Below are 17,596 nucleotides of genomic sequence, written 5' to 3'. Positions count from 1 at the left end.
AGATTGCACCCCCCAGCTCCCGGGAGGAGAGGGCCTCTTGTTGTTCTCTTTTCTTCCTAGCTTAGTGACCAGGGGGCACATCGATAGTCTAGGTTAGTTGGGAACCCAAAAGGGCTGGTGATGGGCATGCAGGGTAGCGATCAGCAAGCTGAGGATTTGAAGTCTGTGTCTCTCTTGACCGGGTAAGTGGGTGAGAGTTGAGATGGATGAGCAGGGAATTTATTAGTTTGACTTTCAGTTATGGAGACATTGACACACATGTCGAGATACGACGATGTTTGGTTGTTTTGGTAAACCATCACAACAACCTCAATGTTAACATATGACTATTGACAAACTACCGGGAATTTTGTCAAGACAATTCCTCAACCTTTGGACCAACTACGACAAACCACGTCATTGTCTCTTGCACTCTCCCTCACCTCAATTCACGACACGGCAGCACAGATGCAGTCTATTCCCAAAAGGGACTTTCAGCTGTGATGTAACTGACCATTTAGGTTCAAGTTGATTACACAAAAGTAGTCCACAGTGTCTCAGTTGAAGAAAAGGTGATCGACAGAAAATAGACAAGGTTTACCGCTACGTAGGGGAGCTGAACAAAGTGCCGGTACCTAGCCTGACTAGTGGCACCGCAGATCTTGGGACGGGAGCCATGGATGAATAGAGCCAAGGGAGGCTCGGACCGCTGGAGAACTGAGCTTTGGGGATTATGTGTTGATGTTTTGTTTTGTTATGGTGAGTTATCTAATGGACTGGGCATTGAATATTGAAGGGATGTAATGACAATTGATGTCAACGTCCAATAACTGAGTCGCTCACCTACTCAATCGCTCAGATATCAATTCATGTCTCATCTGACAAGACAAGATCTCAGACAAAGCGGAGAGTTATGTACACTAACCGCCAATACAGTGCTAAGTCCCGCCCTGTTCTCAACCTCGTCCTCTTTTCATCTCAGCCCAATAGTATGGCTATTCAGACATTGGATTGACCCGGTGACCCAAAGATACAGTACAAAGTGGCGCCGCCCTGGGCCAGGAGGTCAATGCAGATCTGCCCTTGTTGATGCAGAGCTCTGCATCGTGAAAGGGCTTCGCGCTCACACCAATGCTGCTCCGACTCCGCGCGCGCTGATCAATCTTGTTCCACCGCATTGTCTTGTCCAACCATGATCCCCGGGGAGGAAAGAGTGGAATGACAATGTCTCATTCGTGGGAGATAGCTCAAGCTTGGTAGCTTGGTAACTAGCTAGCATGTGCGTGATGCGAAGAAAAATGCAAGCCATAAAGATGAGCTCACGCCCACTTGTTTCGCTCTGCTCGGATCTGTATTCCTAGTAATCGACAATAAACATGGCGTCGAACCAAGAAAAGAACGGCGCTGTCGCCACGAATGGGTATGGTAATGAGAAGTCCTCTTCTTCGGCTTCCTCAAACCAGAAGAATGAGGTTCCTGCCCCTCCTCATAACAAGAGTGAGGGTTTGGTCAAGAGCATCAAGAAGCTCCGCTTAGCTTCAAAGAGACCTCTTCCTACAGAGATGGGTGATGGATCGTACCGACAGGTTGCGACTCGTCCGGGATTGAAGCAAGATATTCGTCGTCTTCGCGGAAAGGGTGAGTGAGCAAGTAGTTGCGGGAGAGTGGTGAGTGCTAACGACGAATAGATCTCAAGACATTGCTCGAGATCATCTCAAGTAAGCTCAAGGGAGAGATGCAGCAGGATGACAAGACCATGATCATGGAGCGAACGATCCAGCTCGTTGCGAACTTGAGCGATCATTCCAAGGTCCAGGAAGCGTTGACAAACAGCTTCATCGCCCAGCTTTGGAACTCGATTGATCACCCGCCTATGCTGTACATGGGAAACAAGTATCGTTTCCGCCAGCCTGATGGATCGTGGAACGTGAGTCACTACCAATTGAGCTTGGAGCATGCAATAGGCTGACCTGTGTAGAACCCTTATCTCCCTCAGCTCGGTGCTGCCAGAACGCCATACTCAAGAACAGTGCGTCCCAAGGGTATGAGCTTGGGTGCTCAGCCTGATCCAGAGGCTATCTTTGAGTCTGTTTTTGCCAGAGGTATCTTCCGCAAGAACCCGAACAATGTATCGAGTATCCTCTGGTACTGGGCCACCATCATCATTCATGGTATGTCGCCTTCACTTGCGTTTTATGCAGCGACTAACACAATGCAGACCTCTTCTGGACAAACAGTAAAGATCCAGACCAGAATGACTCATCCTCTTACCTCGATCTCGCCCCTCTCTACGGCTCGACAGAGAAAGACCGCGATTCGATCCGAACATTCAAGGATGGTCAGCTCAAGCCCGATTGCTTCGCTGACAAGCGTCTCATCGGCAACCCTCCTGGTGTTCCCATCCTCCTCATTATGTTCAACCGTTTCCACAACCACGTCGCGACTAACCTCGCCGACATCAATGAAGGTGGTCGCTTCAGCAAGCCTGGCGCTCATCTCGACGCCGAAGCTGCTGCTGCGGCGTGGAAGAAGCGCGATGAAGAGCTGTTTGAGACCGCGAGGTTGGTCACGAGTGGATTGTATATCAACATCACTCTTATTGACTATGTTCGTAACATCATCAACTTGAACCGTGTTGATACCACTTGGACTCTTGACCCGCGACAGGAGATGGGTGTCTCTGTCGGTACCAAGGATCTCTCCGAGAGTGGTACTGGAAACGTTGTCTCGGCCGAGTTCAACCTCTGTTACCGCTGGCACTCTTGTCTCTCGGAGATGGACGAGAAATGGGTTGAGGATTTCTACACCGAACTTCTCGGCGAGAACTACGGTCCCATGAACCTACAAACCATGATGAGGGCTCTCAAGGCGTTCGAGGCCACTGTCGCCGATGAGCCTTCTGAGCGTACCTTTGGCGGCTTCAAGAGAGGCCCCGACGGCAAGTTCAACGATGATGAGCTTGTCGAAGCTCTCGCCACAGCGATTGAGCAGCCCGGTGGTGCATTTGGTGGCCGTAACGTCCCTCGTATCATGAAGCCCATCGAGATGCTGGGTATCATGCGTGGTCGTAAGTGGAACTTGGCCGGTCTGAACGAGTTCCGAAAGCACTTCGGTCTCAAGGCATATGACACTTTTGAGGATATCAACTCTGATCCAGAAGTCGCCGATGCTCTGCGAAACCTGTACCAGCACCCCGACTACGTCGAACTGTACCCTGGTATCGTTGCTGAGGAGGCAAAGACACCTATGGTTCCAGGTGTCGGTATTGCTCCCACGTATACAATCTCCCGAGTGGTTCTCTCAGATGCTGTGGCTCTTGTTCGTGGTGACAGATACTACACAATAGACTACCATCCCCGCAACCTGACCAACTGGGGTTTCAAGGAGGTTGACTACGACCTGAAGATCAATCATGGTTGCGTCTTTTACAAGCTCTTCTTGCGCGCATTCCCTCAGCACTTCAAGGGTAACTCTGTCTACGCCCATTACCCCATGGTCATCCCTACAGAGAACAAGAAGATTCTCACTGACTTGAAGCGCGCGGATCGTTTCGACTTTGGTCGCCCCGCGCCCACAGCAACACGCATCAACATCGTGGGCTACAAGGCAGCCAAGTACATCCTCGAAGACCAGACCAAGTACCGCGTCTGTTGGGAGGAGGGTCTCAAGCACCTCATGGGTGAGGGCGGTGGCCGCTTTATGCTGTCTGGCGATACAGCGTTGCACGCGCAACAGCGCAAGTGCATGGGCCGTCTGCTGTACAATGACACCTGGCGTAACGCGGTTAAGTCGTTCTACTCGACAACGGCCGAGATGCTTCTGAAGGAAAAGTCATACAAGCTTGCGGGTAAGACACAGGTTGATGTCGTACGCGACGTGGGCAACGTTGCACACACACACTTTGTCGCGAGAATGTTCAACCTTCCCCTCAAGACAAAGCAGAACCCCAAGGGTGTCTTTTCGGAACAGGAGTTGTACATGATCCTTGCCGTCATCTTTGTGTGCATTTTCTTCGATATTGATCCTGCCAAGTCTTTCCCTCTGAGGCAGGGTGCTCGAGAGGTCGCGCAGCAGTTGGGTAAGATTGTGGAGATGAACGTCAAGCTTGCTACTAGTGTTGGTATCAAGGGACTGTTCACCAGCAAGCCCAACAAGAAAGATGATCCTCTCGCTGCGTATGGTGAGAACATGGCCAAGGGTCTCAAGAAGGCTGGTCTGAGCATTGATGACATCGTGTGGAGCCAGATCTTGCCCACCGCTGGGGCTATGGTGCCGAATCAGGCTCAGGTGGTAAGTCATGATCTATTTCGAGATTGGTGAGAGAACATGTTGACTAACAAATTGCGTGTAGTTTGCTCAAACCCTGGATTGGTATCTTTCTCCTGCTGGTGAGAAGTATCGCCCTGAGCTTCATCGTATTGCTGCTTTGGAGACAGGAGACGAGACTGATGCTCTTCTACTCGGTTACGCGATGGAAGGTATTCGCATGGCTGGTACATTCGGACTCTACCGTGAAGCCACAACCGCCGATGTCATCCAAGAAGATGATGGTCGTGAGGTTCCTGTCAAGGCTGGTGACAGAGTCTTTGTTTCCTTTGTCACAGCTGCCAAAGACCCCAACATCTTCCCTAACCCCGAGGTAGTCGATCCTCGCCGTCCTTTGGACTCGTATATCCACTATGGCGTAGGCCCACACGCTTGTCTTGGAAGGGACATTAGCCAGGTTGCGCTGACGGAGCTGTTCAGGGCGCTGTTCAGGAAGAAGGGCCTTAGGAGGGTGGCGGGTGCGCAGGGAGAGCTCAAGAAGGTGCCTCGACCTGGTGGTTTCTTTGTGTACATGACGGAGGACTGGGGTAGCATTTGGCCGTTCCCCACAAGTATGAAGGTGACTTGGGATGAATAGGATGAAAGTATGCATGATATCATGGAAGGAATTATTTAGTAGTAATTAATATTCTCTTTGTCTGTGTCTGTCATGAGTGGTAGTGGCTGGTGCATTCCATGATTGAATGTAGCAGGTGATGAATGATCCTCTGTTAGGGCATCCTTCAGCCTCCCTCGGTAATTTCATCACTGAAGCCCCCTGAGCTGAACCCCCTAAGTTCCTCTTTCCAGATGCCGCACTGCCGAGTTGCGGTCCCGTCTGGTCGATCAATTGGTCAATGATCGACTGGTCTAAACCTCTTTGGGCAAAGGTAGTTCGTTTCAAATGTTTCACGATCCTTTTCCCTGCGCCTCTGGAAGGAACACAATTGGACTGATCATCTGGTCTTGAAGAGTAGGTAGATGAAAGATATATAATTCGAGCCAAGACTTTTCTTTTCGTGTATTCAAAATCATCGCTTGCATCTATCTACATCTGCATTTCTCAGCCTTGCTGTGCCTACGTTCCTTTTCTTCTATTTTTGATCCTCTTTGCTTACAGCTGTGCTGTACAACCCGACCGCAGTCTTTCACTGCCTTTGTTTGTTAAGTCCCTGGAGGATATTTAAATACCTACCTACCTTGTTGTCTACTCTCTTTATCATCATCAACAACAATCACCATCACAATCACACATTTTACTCTACACTCGACAAGATGAAATTTATTACTCTATCCACCATTCTCGGCCTCGCTGGTGCCTCGGCAGCTGCCCTTACAGCAGTCCCCATCATTGAGAAAATCGCCCCCAAGTCAAAGAGCTGCCCATCATCAAACACTGACTGCCGCACCGCTGAACAAGCCGCGCCTTTCCTCATCAATGCCTTCAAGGACCACGACATCTACGACCCCAAGATGATGGCCGCTGTGCTCGCCCTCATGGCTTTTGAGTCGGGCGACTTCCAGTACAAGCGTAACCAAGTCCCCGGTAGGCCCGGCCAGGGCACTGCCAACATGCAAATGGCCAACTTCAACCTTCTCTACGCAAAGTCCATTCCCGAGCTCGCACCCAAGTTTGAGGGAGTTGACTCGGTTGAGGGCATGTCGGATGATGACCTGAACAAGCTGTTGGACGCTGTTACCGTTGACAAGTACAACTTTGCCTCTGGTGCTTGGTTCCTCGCTACCCAGTGTAAGCAGGATGTGAAGGATGCTTTCAAGAAGGATGCCGATGAGGGATTCAAGATTTACATCGAGGAGTGTGTCGGTACCGAAGTCGAGCCCAGATTAGAAGTCTTTGGTGTTGCCAAGGAGGCATTCGGGCTCTAATCTATCAAGATATGGGATCATTCGGTCTGGTTTTTATTGGGCATACATGGGCGTAACGTAGTATTGCAGCATTTTTTATTTCCTTCAACTTCTTCTATAGATAGAATTCTTACGGTCTTATCTATCTTTTCTACCATTTATACCAATATTGATTTCCTAGTGCCTTATGGTTTGGTCTATAGCACGTCTCTGCTTCAAGTGACAGGTTAAACTGTCCTATCAGAAACATTGACCACCCGAAACATAATAAGGGACGAAATTACTAGGCCAGTTTATGCTTCTTAGACTAGTCCTTAGATCGCTGATTTTTGGACCCTAAGGCAGGCCAACGTTTCTGCAACCCACTAGACTGTTTATCAGTAGGTCTGACTTACTTCGCCTCGCTCAAATGCATGGAAGCAGGCTCTGTTAAGCTTACCTTGATGCTTTTTGACATGGTACAGTCAGACTGAGTTGAGTGATCAGCAATGTCAAGTCATCTGCCAAGAACTAATGATGACCTTAAGAAATCCTATTAGACAAATAAGGAAAGTATGAGTTAAGACGTGCAGTTTCTGAAGAGTTTAGAGAGCGATTTGAAGTTTTGGTTATAACAAAATTCCTTGATAGCCATTCTCGATATGTGATAGATACGCGTCTTTCGCGTCAACATACAAATATTAGTAATGATCAGCCATCAAGAATACAAGCTTCAAGCCACCGCCCGTCGAGTCCCTATATATAAAACGACAGGTGACATTTCTTCAATAGCATTGGTCTAGAGTTCATCGGCCGCAGCGGGCTCAAGGATCCGCCGATGACACTAGTACCTGCGGTGAGAATGCCAAATTAATATAAAACATGAAGTAATTTATCTTGGTTTCTGTTGACTGGTCCAGTAACGAGTATGAGGCTAGTGGCAATCTTGAGATATAAACGTTCAGCTGATGCGCGTTTAGTTCAGATGGCATAACACAGTAACAAGAACTTTCTCGATTGACGAATCTTGAAAGATCTCAATTAACCGCTTTAACAGTCCGTAAATAAAATACGTAACTAATTACCCCAGTGAAGATCATAGCTTCAGTTGAGGCGACGCGATGACTCGCCCAAGTCCGGAACTGACAAGGGTATGATAAAAAGACATGGATGTTTATCGTTTCAACGTTTCATCTCGTGCTCAAGCTGAGAAGAACGACGACCCTCAAAAAAGCAAGCTCTAGCTTGACCACACGGCTCAGCGTCTGCCCACTTGCAGCATGACATTAGCCCTACTGAAACCAAACTAACAGCTCGATTTGACATCAGCCCTATATACATTGGGTTTAGCCACCAACATGTTAACCCTTGTTGGGTAATGAAGCCCTCCTAGTTAGTTCAGGCGGGCACGAGGGACTTCTTTATTTGGAGTTTGATAGTTTCACGTAATGCGGACCTCCTGGCATGTAATTGAGGTGCTTTGACGTTTCTTGTAAACAAATGATTGCATCAACCATGTGATAAGTAGACCGATGTCCTCCTACCTGTGTTGCTCCTACGTGCGAGCGTGAGAGAGGTGCTGAAGTTTTTTGTTTACTTTTTTTTCTTTTCTTTTGTTTATTGGGTGTCTCATTGTCTGGAACAATGCCACAAATTGAAGACAAGCCCGAGGTAAGTCTATGGTATCAGACCCCGGGAAAAAACTGGCTGACAAGGTGCTAGTTTCTTTATGAATCGTGGGGTCTCTATGCTTTAGGCCTCATCATTCTACTCGCTCGTTTCTTTGTGCGATTGAGAGCTGTTGGATGGCGGGGCCTCCAAGGCGATGATGCCTTTTCTTTCCTTGTTATGCTCTTTTATACGACGGACGCAGTCACAGTGCACTTAATATGTAAGCCCATTACGTACCTTGCCTGTCTGTCACTCAGCAGCTAATACATGTATAGACTACCTTGGCACCAACATAGAAGCCGGAGTCGCAGCGCTGGACCATAGTAGGTTTCAACTACCTGATTTGATAAACAATGTAACCTAACTCTTTTGAAAGAACTCAGCGAATCTGACATTCGTCAATATGAGCTAGGCTCAATGTTCCAACTTGTCGCTTGGTATTCCTACACAGCACTCATCTGGAGTCTAAAGGGTACTATGCTCTGCTTTTTTGCCCGCATGACAATTGGAACATGGCACAAATCATTTGTCCAGATAGTATCACTCCTGTGCGGTATAACCTATGCTGCTGTTGTTCTCACCGTACGCCTTCTTTTCTATCAAGTCTGGACCTTGACTAACTGGTTAGATCTCAATCGGATGCCTTCCTTACAAAGCAAACTGGCAGTGTGTATCCCTATAAATCCTAGTACCTGCACTCTACTAACAAATATTACAGAGTTGTGCCTGATCCTCCAGGTCAGTGTTTATGATAACAATGTTGGACGAATGGCACTAACATGTCTCTTTAGCAAGATGCAGTTTCAAAATTCAAAACTTCTTGGTTACTACTGTACTCAATGTCCTGTCAGTTGAATCACATTTTGAGGCTAGACATGACTTACTGACTAACTGTTGCAGAACTGACGGCCTGATTCTTTGCATCCCACTACCCCTTCTTTGGAAACTCCAAATTCCTTTCCACAAGTAAGTTCCTTCACCACTCATCCACGACTTATCTAACAAGGGTAGAAAATTCGTCATCGGCCTACTTCTTTCATCAGGAGTATTCGTCATGGCAGCCGCCCTGGTCCGCGTCGTCCTCACCCTCTCAGCCAACCCCTCAGCACTCAACATCAACGCCTGGGGCATCCGCGAAACCATCGTCGGCATAGCGACAGTCAACATTCCAATCCTCCGATCACTATTCTCACCATCGTTCTGGAGAGGAAAAGTACCTAGTGAAATCTGCCCGTCGTATCAGGGATCGTCAGGAAGCGTGCGCAACAGACTCGCCAAGCAAAACATTTCGACACCATATGGGATGAAGAGAGTTTTTGATGGCAGTGGTGGATGGAAACATAGCCATGCAAAGAGCGATGAGTCTTTGAATCCAAAGTTGGCTGATATTATCGTCGAAAGGTCGTATCATGTTCAACACGAGCATTACGATGGATGGCGGGGACATCAGCATGCGAGATCTAACACGTCGATTTATGCACAGTCACCAGTATGATATTTTATTCGTAAGCACTTAGAAGGATGCATTGCCGGGAATAGATTAAGGTTTGCATATAGAGGGTATGAGAGCCCATGCTTTAGAGTATAATGTTAGATAGTAATGCATGACTTGAACGATCATGATGTTATCATGCTATTCATGAGCCTATAACTCATTTAAGAGATACCAACCCGTAGCTATATTTCCATATGATATCCACGAAAGAACATTTTCATGCTATGATACCGTCACTTCCGGTTGGTCTAATTTCTTTAACAGCTGATTGGTTGTTTATCAGACTTGCTAATGGATAAGCGGCACGAGAAATGTCAATTTGTAGTACCAACGCAAAGATAAGCAAGGTTGAAAATTGACTCTTGGCTATAGGTTGTGCTGGCCCTCGGGTGTCAGATGAATTGGCCGCTAGAAGCATAAGGAACGAAATTAGTAGGTCAGCTTATCCTACTTAGGTCAGACTTCTTAGGTTGTTTATTTTTGTACCCTAAGACCCAGGAGGCCAACTTTTCTACTACCCAGTAGCCTGATTCCCGAAGCACACAAATGTTGCGCTACTTCTAGTAGGACAAAGTCTGGGTAGTTCCTCAGCGCACGATTAAGACTTTATAGGAATAGCGTAGGAGTGATCTACAAAGCAGAAGAGGCAGGGCAATCAAGCTATAAAAGAAGATGATTACCCCGTCATTGATTTCTACGAATTCAAACCCATCTTCGAACTTGTAGATGGACGTTTACAATTAATCTCAAAAATGGTGTGGACACAAGTATCTCAAATCCAATGGGAGCGCCCATTGGATGGACTAGAAGCCTTCTTCGTCATTACAGCCAACATGTCTGCAAGTCTCTGCGACGGTAGAGAACACTACACACTTTTCGCCTCTCTCGAACTCGAAATCAACTCTCAAGACATTGAACCAAACCTTCAACATGCTTGGAAGCAACTGCGATACGAGCAGCCTCAGATTGCATCTACAATCCAAGACATGAAAAGAGTTTACACTATCCCGGACGAAAACAGCTTGAACCGCTGGCTCACCGAAACGTTTATTATCTCTGATGCCTTGAACGCTGAAGAGATGCAAAGGTCTGTTAAGCCTATCAAACAGATTACTCTTTACTACGTCCCCAAGTCTTCGCAGCTTGTGATCCGTGGACATCACTATACCATAGACGGCACGGGGCTGGAGTTACTCTGCCACAGCTTTCTCAATGCACTAGCACATCCTGTTGAAATTATTAACTTTGGCGATGAGTCTTCACGCCTAGCTCCAGTCATGGAAGAAATCTTGGGCTTTTTAGAACCATCTCCCCAAGCGAGAGAGAAAGGTGAGGAGTTACTCAGCAGCTACTTGCACAATCAACCTGCCATTGGACCAATCTCAAAACTTGGCTCTGCGCCATCCGGAAACTGTCAAAACATGGAACTGGTTTTCTCACTCGAGACAACTGATCTCTTGGTTAAAGCCTGCCGCCGTGAAGGCATAACGGTCACTTCAGCTATCCACGCAGCATACGTCTCTGCACTCATGAAAAAAGCAGACCCCGATTCTGAAAAGTCTCGATATACGTCGATGAACCAATTTGACCTTCGGCCTTATCTTCCCGCGCCGTACAACTCCAGTAAGTATGCTGCATCAGTATACTATGCTCCCCATCCACACATCATCGATTTGCCTGCCTCTTATTGGGATCTTGTCGAATCATTCACCAAGTATTACAAGAAAACATTCAAGCAAGACCCAGATGCTTTGGAGATGACAGGTGCTTTCAAGCGTGGTATGCACCAGGTTGTTTCGAGCCCAGAGTTCCTCGAGGCTCCTGCACCCAAAGACGCTCTTGTGAGCAGTCTAGGTATTGTCGAGAATTTCATCAATCGTGAGTACGGGAATAATATCAAGGTTAAAGATTTCAAGTTCGGGGCCGATATTGTGCTAGGCATGTCGATGTTGTTCTTCTACACTTTCCAGGGCAAGTTGAGGTTGGTGTATAGTTTCAACGATGGGTTTCAAAGGGCCGAGGACATAAATATTTATTTGGAAGTCATGAAGCAGACACTATTGAAAGAGTTTCAGTTATAGATAAATACGAGAAGGGTGACCGGCGAGATAAGTCTGAGTCTTCCCATCCATGGATGGGAAATAAAATTTTCTATTCACATACGAAGATCATGTTGAAAGAATATTGCCATGATATTATCTAAAACAGTGGTGTTATGTTTCGCTAGGGAAGAAAGAAAAGTCATAATCATAATATTACCTAAGACCGATAAGAAGAGAAAAAGGGGCCGTCCTCGTTACAACCATCCATTATCCATCAAGGAAGCTCAAAGCGCTGATGGGGCCTTGGCATAAACACCTCGTTTCCATGTAGTTCTTGGGGTGACCGTTGGGCTAGCTCTTGAGGCTTTGTATCGATGTAATGCTGTTGCATGACGTTCTGTTCATAGGCCGGGGCCTCAGTGGCTGGGGTAGTCTGACCTCGACGTCGACGCCGATACAGGAAGACGCCCGCTCCAAGAGCTATCACAGTAGCAGCAATTCCAGCACCGATACCAGCTTTCGCAGCTATCGACATACCAACTTCTTTCTCGTCCTCCTTTGGTTCATCAACATCATCGGCCGCGGAACTGGGAGTACTCGGAGGCGCTTCTTCATTGTTCCAATATCCTGTCCAGGACTGGTTCCAGTCATTCCCACCTTTCCTAACTGTATTGTCCATCTCACCAATCGTAACAGGGTTCGCAGTTGCCTGGATGTTGGGACCTGGAGCCTGAGCTAACCACCATGTGTCTACACCGCGGCGCATATTAGCCCCGATGAAAGCATCTTGGAGGAACGCTCGTCCCAAAACCCATCGGTCACCACCATTAACGTGACAAGGGAAGTATGGTATTGGATCATCTACCAGAGGTGCTTCGAGGGTTAGGTTGAGGTGCATAAACGGAACACGGATTTTGACGGGGTTGGTATTGGATGTCGAGATGAACTCAAAGGTAAGTGTCGTGGCTGATGAGATGATCTCCAGGTACTGATCCGATTCGGTGTCCCAAAGGTACAAACCAAGGTCCTTGCTGTACTTGACAGGAAGATGAGAGGCGATACTGTTGCAGGTTGACTCGGGGAGGGTCAAGTACGGTGAACAGCCGTCAACTAATACCTTGAAGGAGGTACCAATAGAGGAGTTTCCCTCAGCAAGTAGACCGCCTTTGGACCGGAACTCAAATGGAGACTTGCTTCCCACCACATCGATGCTGATATCCCGTAGTGTGATCCCATCTCTTGGACCGCCATTCATGCTCAGGATCTCTCCCACGACACGGTTCTGGTCATAGCCCCCGAACCACAGTGAGCCCGGTACCCTGGTAGCAGGTTGTGCTGATCCGATATGCATACCGAACGAATACGACTCGGTATATCCGTTGTCCCATAGCCAACCTGATGGAAGACTTGCATTAATGGTTGGGAAATTATCGCCAACGAAGAAGCTCTGGTTCGTTTCTCTCCTCCCTCCTAGGCTTAGACAGCCAGCAGTGAACTCTGCTGTCTTACCACCGGGGTACTTGATCTTCTGTGGTGTCGACGTTCCAAGAACAGCAAGACTTGCATTTTTCACCGTTATTCCGTCCAACTCGATATCATCTTGATACGCCGTGCCACCTTCGCCTTCCAAATTCACCCCGCGCATATAATTCTCGAGAGCTGCCTTCCACTGGATTCCTCCTGTAGTGGCGACGGACGTGTCGTAGGTGCCAGCTCTCGAAGCAGAGCAAGCCCCCTTTCCACAGTATGTTTCTTCGATCAACCACGTCTCCCAGTCACTTCCAGGAAATAAATCGACATCCTGCTTGTGTTCGCCGATTTTTGCATGTATAGCTCGCCATGGTCCGTCGGGTCCAAATGTCTTGTCTGACCATGGGACTTCTCTGGGAGTACGCTCGGCCGAGATGGTGGCGATCCGCGCCAGTATCAGTGTAAAAGCGGTAAAGGAGGCCAGCATGGTCGGGGCGCTCAAAGACACGAAAGAAAGCACAAAGATGATAACATGAATAACCTCCAGAGGCAACGAACTTGGAGTGTAAACGATTGAATTGTTTAGATGGAGTAAAAGCGTCTGAAAAACGAGAGAAAGCGACGATAGGCAAAGCGGCTGGGACAGAGCAAAGAAACTCGAAGGCCAATTCAACAAGGCTCTTACTAAACTAGAATCCATGGACCCAAGAAATCTCGCTTGGGCAACATTCAACCAACAGTCGACATGGGTGGTTCAGCTTGACCCAGTTGTCGTGTGTTGAAAACAACCAACATGCATCAGATAGAGGTGTTGGTACATGGATTTTCTAAACCGAGCCCTACCAATGGATCACGACGGGATACCTGGTAAAACTAAGAGGATTCCTGCTTTCGAAATTCAGGTTGGCTGCATCTTGGCGGTTCACTGCAAAGTTGTGAGAACATATCGCCTGTTATTTCCTTCTCACCCGCGCGAGAGTTTTGGGTAGCTAACGAAGATAATACCATTTGCATGTTCCAGTACTGAGAAGTGGGAATTGGTAGGAAAAAGACCATATGTTCAGTAGTTGGTCACCAGCAGCATTGCAGTATATCAGGGAGAGGATGTGGTTGTGGATAACTTGTGCCACTCAAGGCTGACAACAACAGAGAATTAAGTGAGTTAAATGATTCATCTGTCATCAAGAGTCAGCTCATGATACTCTCCTTTGCAAAGAGAAGAAAAACCAAAACTATTTCCATGGGCTGATTGGTTCCTCCTAGCCGCCCAAGTCCACGAACAATCCCTGTCAACTGTGCAGATCGGCTAACCAAGAAGCAATGTTTCATATTATAAGTGTGACCAACACGCATATGTTTGCTAAAATAATATTATGCTTCCCTGGGCGGCTCCATTTGCACGACCAACAGGTGGTAATATGGTAGGGATCTTTGACAGCCAAGACCGCCACGCCGCAGTTATCAGGACAAAGGCTGGCTACGCTTTTTGAAGCGAGGTTTCAGTCCGTCTCTTTTCCTCTTGGATATCTCTTGTTTTGTTTTGTTGTGTCCGGAAAGCTCAATCGTTAAGGCTGGTTCCTGTTGTTTCTTTCTCGAATGATATTCTATTGTTACTCACCTTTTTACTCACTCAAATTCTAATTAGTCACGCCTTTGGTCAAATGCTACTACGACAGTGGCTCCATACTCCAATGTCGCGCTTTACAGTTTGGACGAAAGATCTCCTACCAGAGCAAACATCTCCATTCTTGCCCAGCAACCTTGCACCGAGGCGATACCGCTGGACAGGAGCCTTGGCTTTCACCGTTATCGTCTTCTACCTTCTTCTCAGTCATGACTTTATTACTACAGAGTCGTTAAAGCCTTTAGACTCTGATACCTCGATTGCAGTTGATTGGTCTCAGTTTGCATACACCCAGTATGTCACGAATAGCGAGTACCTTTGTAACTCGGTTATGTTCTTCGAGGCGTTGGATCGTCTCTCTAGTCAAGCCGATCGTGTCATGATGTACCCGTCAAAGATGTTCAAGTCTGAAAACGACACATCTATCGATATCGAATTACTGATCAAAGCCCGTGATGAGTACAATGTCAAGCTTGTTCCCATCACAGTCCAACACAAGGATAACGCAGATGGTAAGCGAGTTTCCAAAAATAATTCAAACAGACCTTATTGCATAACAAGGCTGACCCGTCCATGAATGTAGCTACATGGGCTGATTCATTCACCAAGCTTCTGGCCTTCAATCAGACTCAATACAGTCGCGTCCTATCTATAGACTCAGACTCGCTGATTCTTCAAAATATGGACGAATTGTTTCTTTTGCCGCCAGCTCCAGTAGCAATGCCTAGAGCTTACTGGATGCTTCCAGACGAAGACATGCTCTCATCACAGGTTATTCTCATCCAACCTTCCAAAACTGAGTTTTCTCGGATCAAGGCCAAGATAAAATCGGCTTCCAAGAACGATTACGATATGGAGATCGTCAATGACCTCTACGGCCATAGTGCACTTGTGCTTCCACATCGCCCTTATGATATGATTACTGGTGAATACCGGGAGGAAACCCATGCGAAATATCTTGGTTCTGATGCCGAGCCTTGGGACCCTGTCGCTGCTTACAACGAGGCCAAGCTCATTCACTTCTCTGACTGGCCAATCCCAAAGCCATGGATACCGACACCCGAAGATCTTCGTCTTGAGATACAGCCTCCATGCAAATCAATAAATGGTACAGAAGACTGCACAACAAGGATGATATGGAATTCTTTCTACACAGACTTTAAGTTGAAGCGTAAGGTAAGTAACTCTTGGCTATTATTTCCTCATGGTCTGACATTCTACAGGAGGTCTGTGGGAAGAACTGGTAATACTCCAAGTGCTGCCAAAGAGCCATTCTGTTTGAAATTCACATAATAGATACGCCAAAGCGCGTTAGATAGATATCCAAGCGTTAATTCAAAGTTCATGCTGCCAAAGTTCCTAGGTCAGGTATAACATAGAGCAGTTTTAATGTTATAGTTAATACTGCTGTGAGACTCGAGCGACATATGAAATCAGCACATGTGCCAACACTTTACAGAACTGTAGGACTGACAAGTCTCAAATCCAAGACGTGTATTCACCAGCCTAATGCAGACATACAGCATGCTAAACCTATCAAGAGACTACTTGACCGCTGATTTCAAACAAAAGCTGGCATGTAACAACATTTATAGTAGCGTTCCATCGAGAATATGTGTCATTAAGCGCTTGCGGGACCGCTCCGTGGCTGAAACTGTGAGCATAAGGCGTAGCTGGGCGCTTAAATCGTATAACATCTTGTTTCGTTTAACAATACATTGGTCCTCGTTGGCACGAACGTTGAAATCTACCTAATGAGCTGGTCATTATTCCAGGTTGGAATGGGGTATTGAATAAGGAAACATAACCTATTGAGCTATAGCTTCGAATTACAGCCTTTTCCCTTCAGTGCACACACAAGTCGGATGAACAACCTAGTAATATTATAGTCGAAATAGTTTAACTACCCAGTTGTTATACAAGGCATCAGATATGACCTTACATTCGGAGGGTGTACAGGCTGCTGATATCTCAAGGTAGATCTTTAGAGCTTGTTGTTTCTGACCGTAGGATCTGTAACTCTATTGAACTAGTGTTGATCAATTACTAACGTGTTGAACGATATCGGGAGGCTAAAGGTTCAAGCATTGAATCTTGGAACTAGACACACCTTGCTTAACACTCAACTCGATTTTCCCAGCGAACAAGGATGGATAGGGTGTCTTGGAGCGTGTATGGGGCACGCGTTCTTGGGTTCCCAAAAAGTCCTACGAAGGAGAAAAACCCTTCTTCGAGATATTCCAGGGTTTGTAGAATGGCACTACCCTGGACAAGGCTCGTGGGAGACGGTCGGCGAGTGTTGCCAACTGGTATCTCATAGTACTGCCCGTTGAGATCGAATATTGTGGGCTTGAGGCCAGGTTCTCGCGATATCCACTTTGCATTGTTGTCAATGAGCAGGGCGTTACCCCTGTGAGCTAATATTGCCGACTCGAAAACCCATCGTCGGAACATGGTCAATAGGGGTTCTGAGAAAGGAGACTTCTCATGCCTCCTCATGGCAGGGAAATCGGGCTTGACAGGAAGACCAATGTTCCAGGATGGATGCCACTCAAACGCAATGTTCTTGACCAAGCTCACTGGAAACTTGCCACAAATTGTAGGCCAATTGTACTGCAGAGCCTCCTTACCATTTGCGGTTATGCAGAATATGTCTTCTTCAGGGTACAGAATCTGGCGCCAGTGCTCATGGTGAACATCAGAAGGTGGCAAGGGGGCCGCGGGATCCCGTCCTTCTTCTCCTGGCTGAATAAGGTCCATGTAGTAATTTGACTTTCTTCCTGAATACCTGCGGCTTAACTGTGCGAAATTCCTGTCTGTCGACCTGACCTGACTTCTCCAATGGTTCAAGACAACCTTTCTTGATTCTGAGCTTGCAGCCCAAAGGCCAGCGTGCCAAAGGTAGACAGAATTGTTCTTTGTCTTTGTGTTGTCATTTGTGTTCGAGTCGTCCCAGGTGTGGTCTGATGGAATAAGACAGTGGTCTGGGTGTCCTGCCATGTAGTGGATTGCGCGATAGCCTCTGCGCTGCTCAAGACATGCTGTTTCCCATATTTCAAGCCGGATCTCGATGGGAAGTCTTGTGAAGGGGTGAAAGGTCGTGCAAGCCATGATGCGATGCTGTTTGATATGTTGTTGCTGTTGTAATAAGGTCGATTACTGCTG

At 47.2% G+C, this 17,596-nt stretch overlaps 7 protein-coding genes across 7 annotated transcripts; 5 read left to right on the top strand and 2 right to left on the bottom strand.

The window, feature by feature from the left end:
- Positions 1 to 1,355: 1,355 nt before the first annotated feature.
- Positions 1,356 to 4,882, top strand: FPOAC1_009706 (uncharacterized protein; the record flags this gene model as incomplete). Its single annotated transcript, XM_044854127.1, has 5 exons — positions 1,356 to 1,617; positions 1,668 to 1,906; positions 1,958 to 2,150; positions 2,198 to 4,269; positions 4,331 to 4,882. The coding sequence occupies 5 exons, from the start codon at positions 1,356 to 1,358 to the stop codon at positions 4,880 to 4,882; spliced, it is 3,318 nt and encodes a 1,105-aa protein (XP_044706797.1).
- A 677-nt stretch (positions 4,883 to 5,559) lies between these two features.
- Positions 5,560 to 6,171, top strand: FPOAC1_009705 (uncharacterized protein; the record flags this gene model as incomplete). The annotated part of the gene is made up of 1 exon (XM_044854126.1): positions 5,560 to 6,171. One exon carries the CDS (start codon positions 5,560 to 5,562, stop codon positions 6,169 to 6,171), a length of 612 nt encoding a protein of 203 aa, XP_044706796.1.
- A 1,602-nt stretch (positions 6,172 to 7,773) lies between these two features.
- On the top strand, positions 7,774 to 9,295 carry FPOAC1_009704 (uncharacterized protein; the record flags this gene model as incomplete). The annotated part of the gene is made up of 9 exons (XM_044854125.1): positions 7,774 to 7,800; positions 7,852 to 8,020; positions 8,076 to 8,123; positions 8,177 to 8,382; positions 8,429 to 8,466; positions 8,519 to 8,538; positions 8,592 to 8,646; positions 8,701 to 8,766; positions 8,812 to 9,295. 9 exons carry the CDS (start codon positions 7,774 to 7,776, stop codon positions 9,293 to 9,295), a joined length of 1,113 nt encoding a protein of 370 aa, XP_044706795.1.
- A 752-nt stretch (positions 9,296 to 10,047) lies between these two features.
- On the top strand, positions 10,048 to 11,376 carry FPOAC1_009703 (uncharacterized protein; the record flags this gene model as incomplete). The annotated part of the gene is made up of 1 exon (XM_044854124.1): positions 10,048 to 11,376. One exon carries the CDS (start codon positions 10,048 to 10,050, stop codon positions 11,374 to 11,376), a length of 1,329 nt encoding a protein of 442 aa, XP_044706794.1.
- Positions 11,377 to 11,611: 235 nt separating this feature from the next.
- Positions 11,612 to 13,294, bottom strand: FPOAC1_009702 (uncharacterized protein; the record flags this gene model as incomplete). Its single annotated transcript, XM_044854123.1, has 1 exon — positions 11,612 to 13,294. One exon carries the CDS (start codon positions 13,292 to 13,294, stop codon positions 11,612 to 11,614), a length of 1,683 nt encoding a protein of 560 aa, XP_044706793.1.
- Positions 13,295 to 14,498: 1,204 nt separating this feature from the next.
- On the top strand, positions 14,499 to 15,678 carry FPOAC1_009701 (uncharacterized protein; the record flags this gene model as incomplete). The annotated part of the gene is made up of 3 exons (XM_044854122.1): positions 14,499 to 14,943; positions 15,015 to 15,607; positions 15,655 to 15,678. The coding sequence occupies 3 exons, from the start codon at positions 14,499 to 14,501 to the stop codon at positions 15,676 to 15,678; spliced, it is 1,062 nt and encodes a 353-aa protein (XP_044706792.1).
- An 868-nt stretch (positions 15,679 to 16,546) lies between these two features.
- Positions 16,547 to 17,542, bottom strand: FPOAC1_009700 (uncharacterized protein; the record flags this gene model as incomplete). Its single annotated transcript, XM_044854121.1, has 1 exon — positions 16,547 to 17,542. One exon carries the CDS (start codon positions 17,540 to 17,542, stop codon positions 16,547 to 16,549), a length of 996 nt encoding a protein of 331 aa, XP_044706791.1.
- Positions 17,543 to 17,596: the final 54 nt, after the last annotated feature.

The sequence above is a fragment of the Fusarium poae genome, chromosome 3 (assembly GCF_019609905.1).
Source record: "Fusarium poae strain DAOMC 252244 chromosome 3, whole genome shotgun sequence".
Taxonomy (NCBI): domain Eukaryota; kingdom Fungi; phylum Ascomycota; class Sordariomycetes; order Hypocreales; family Nectriaceae; genus Fusarium; species Fusarium poae.
The sequence above is the reverse complement of the archived record's forward strand: the minus strand, read 5'-3'. Positions and strand labels throughout refer to the sequence as shown.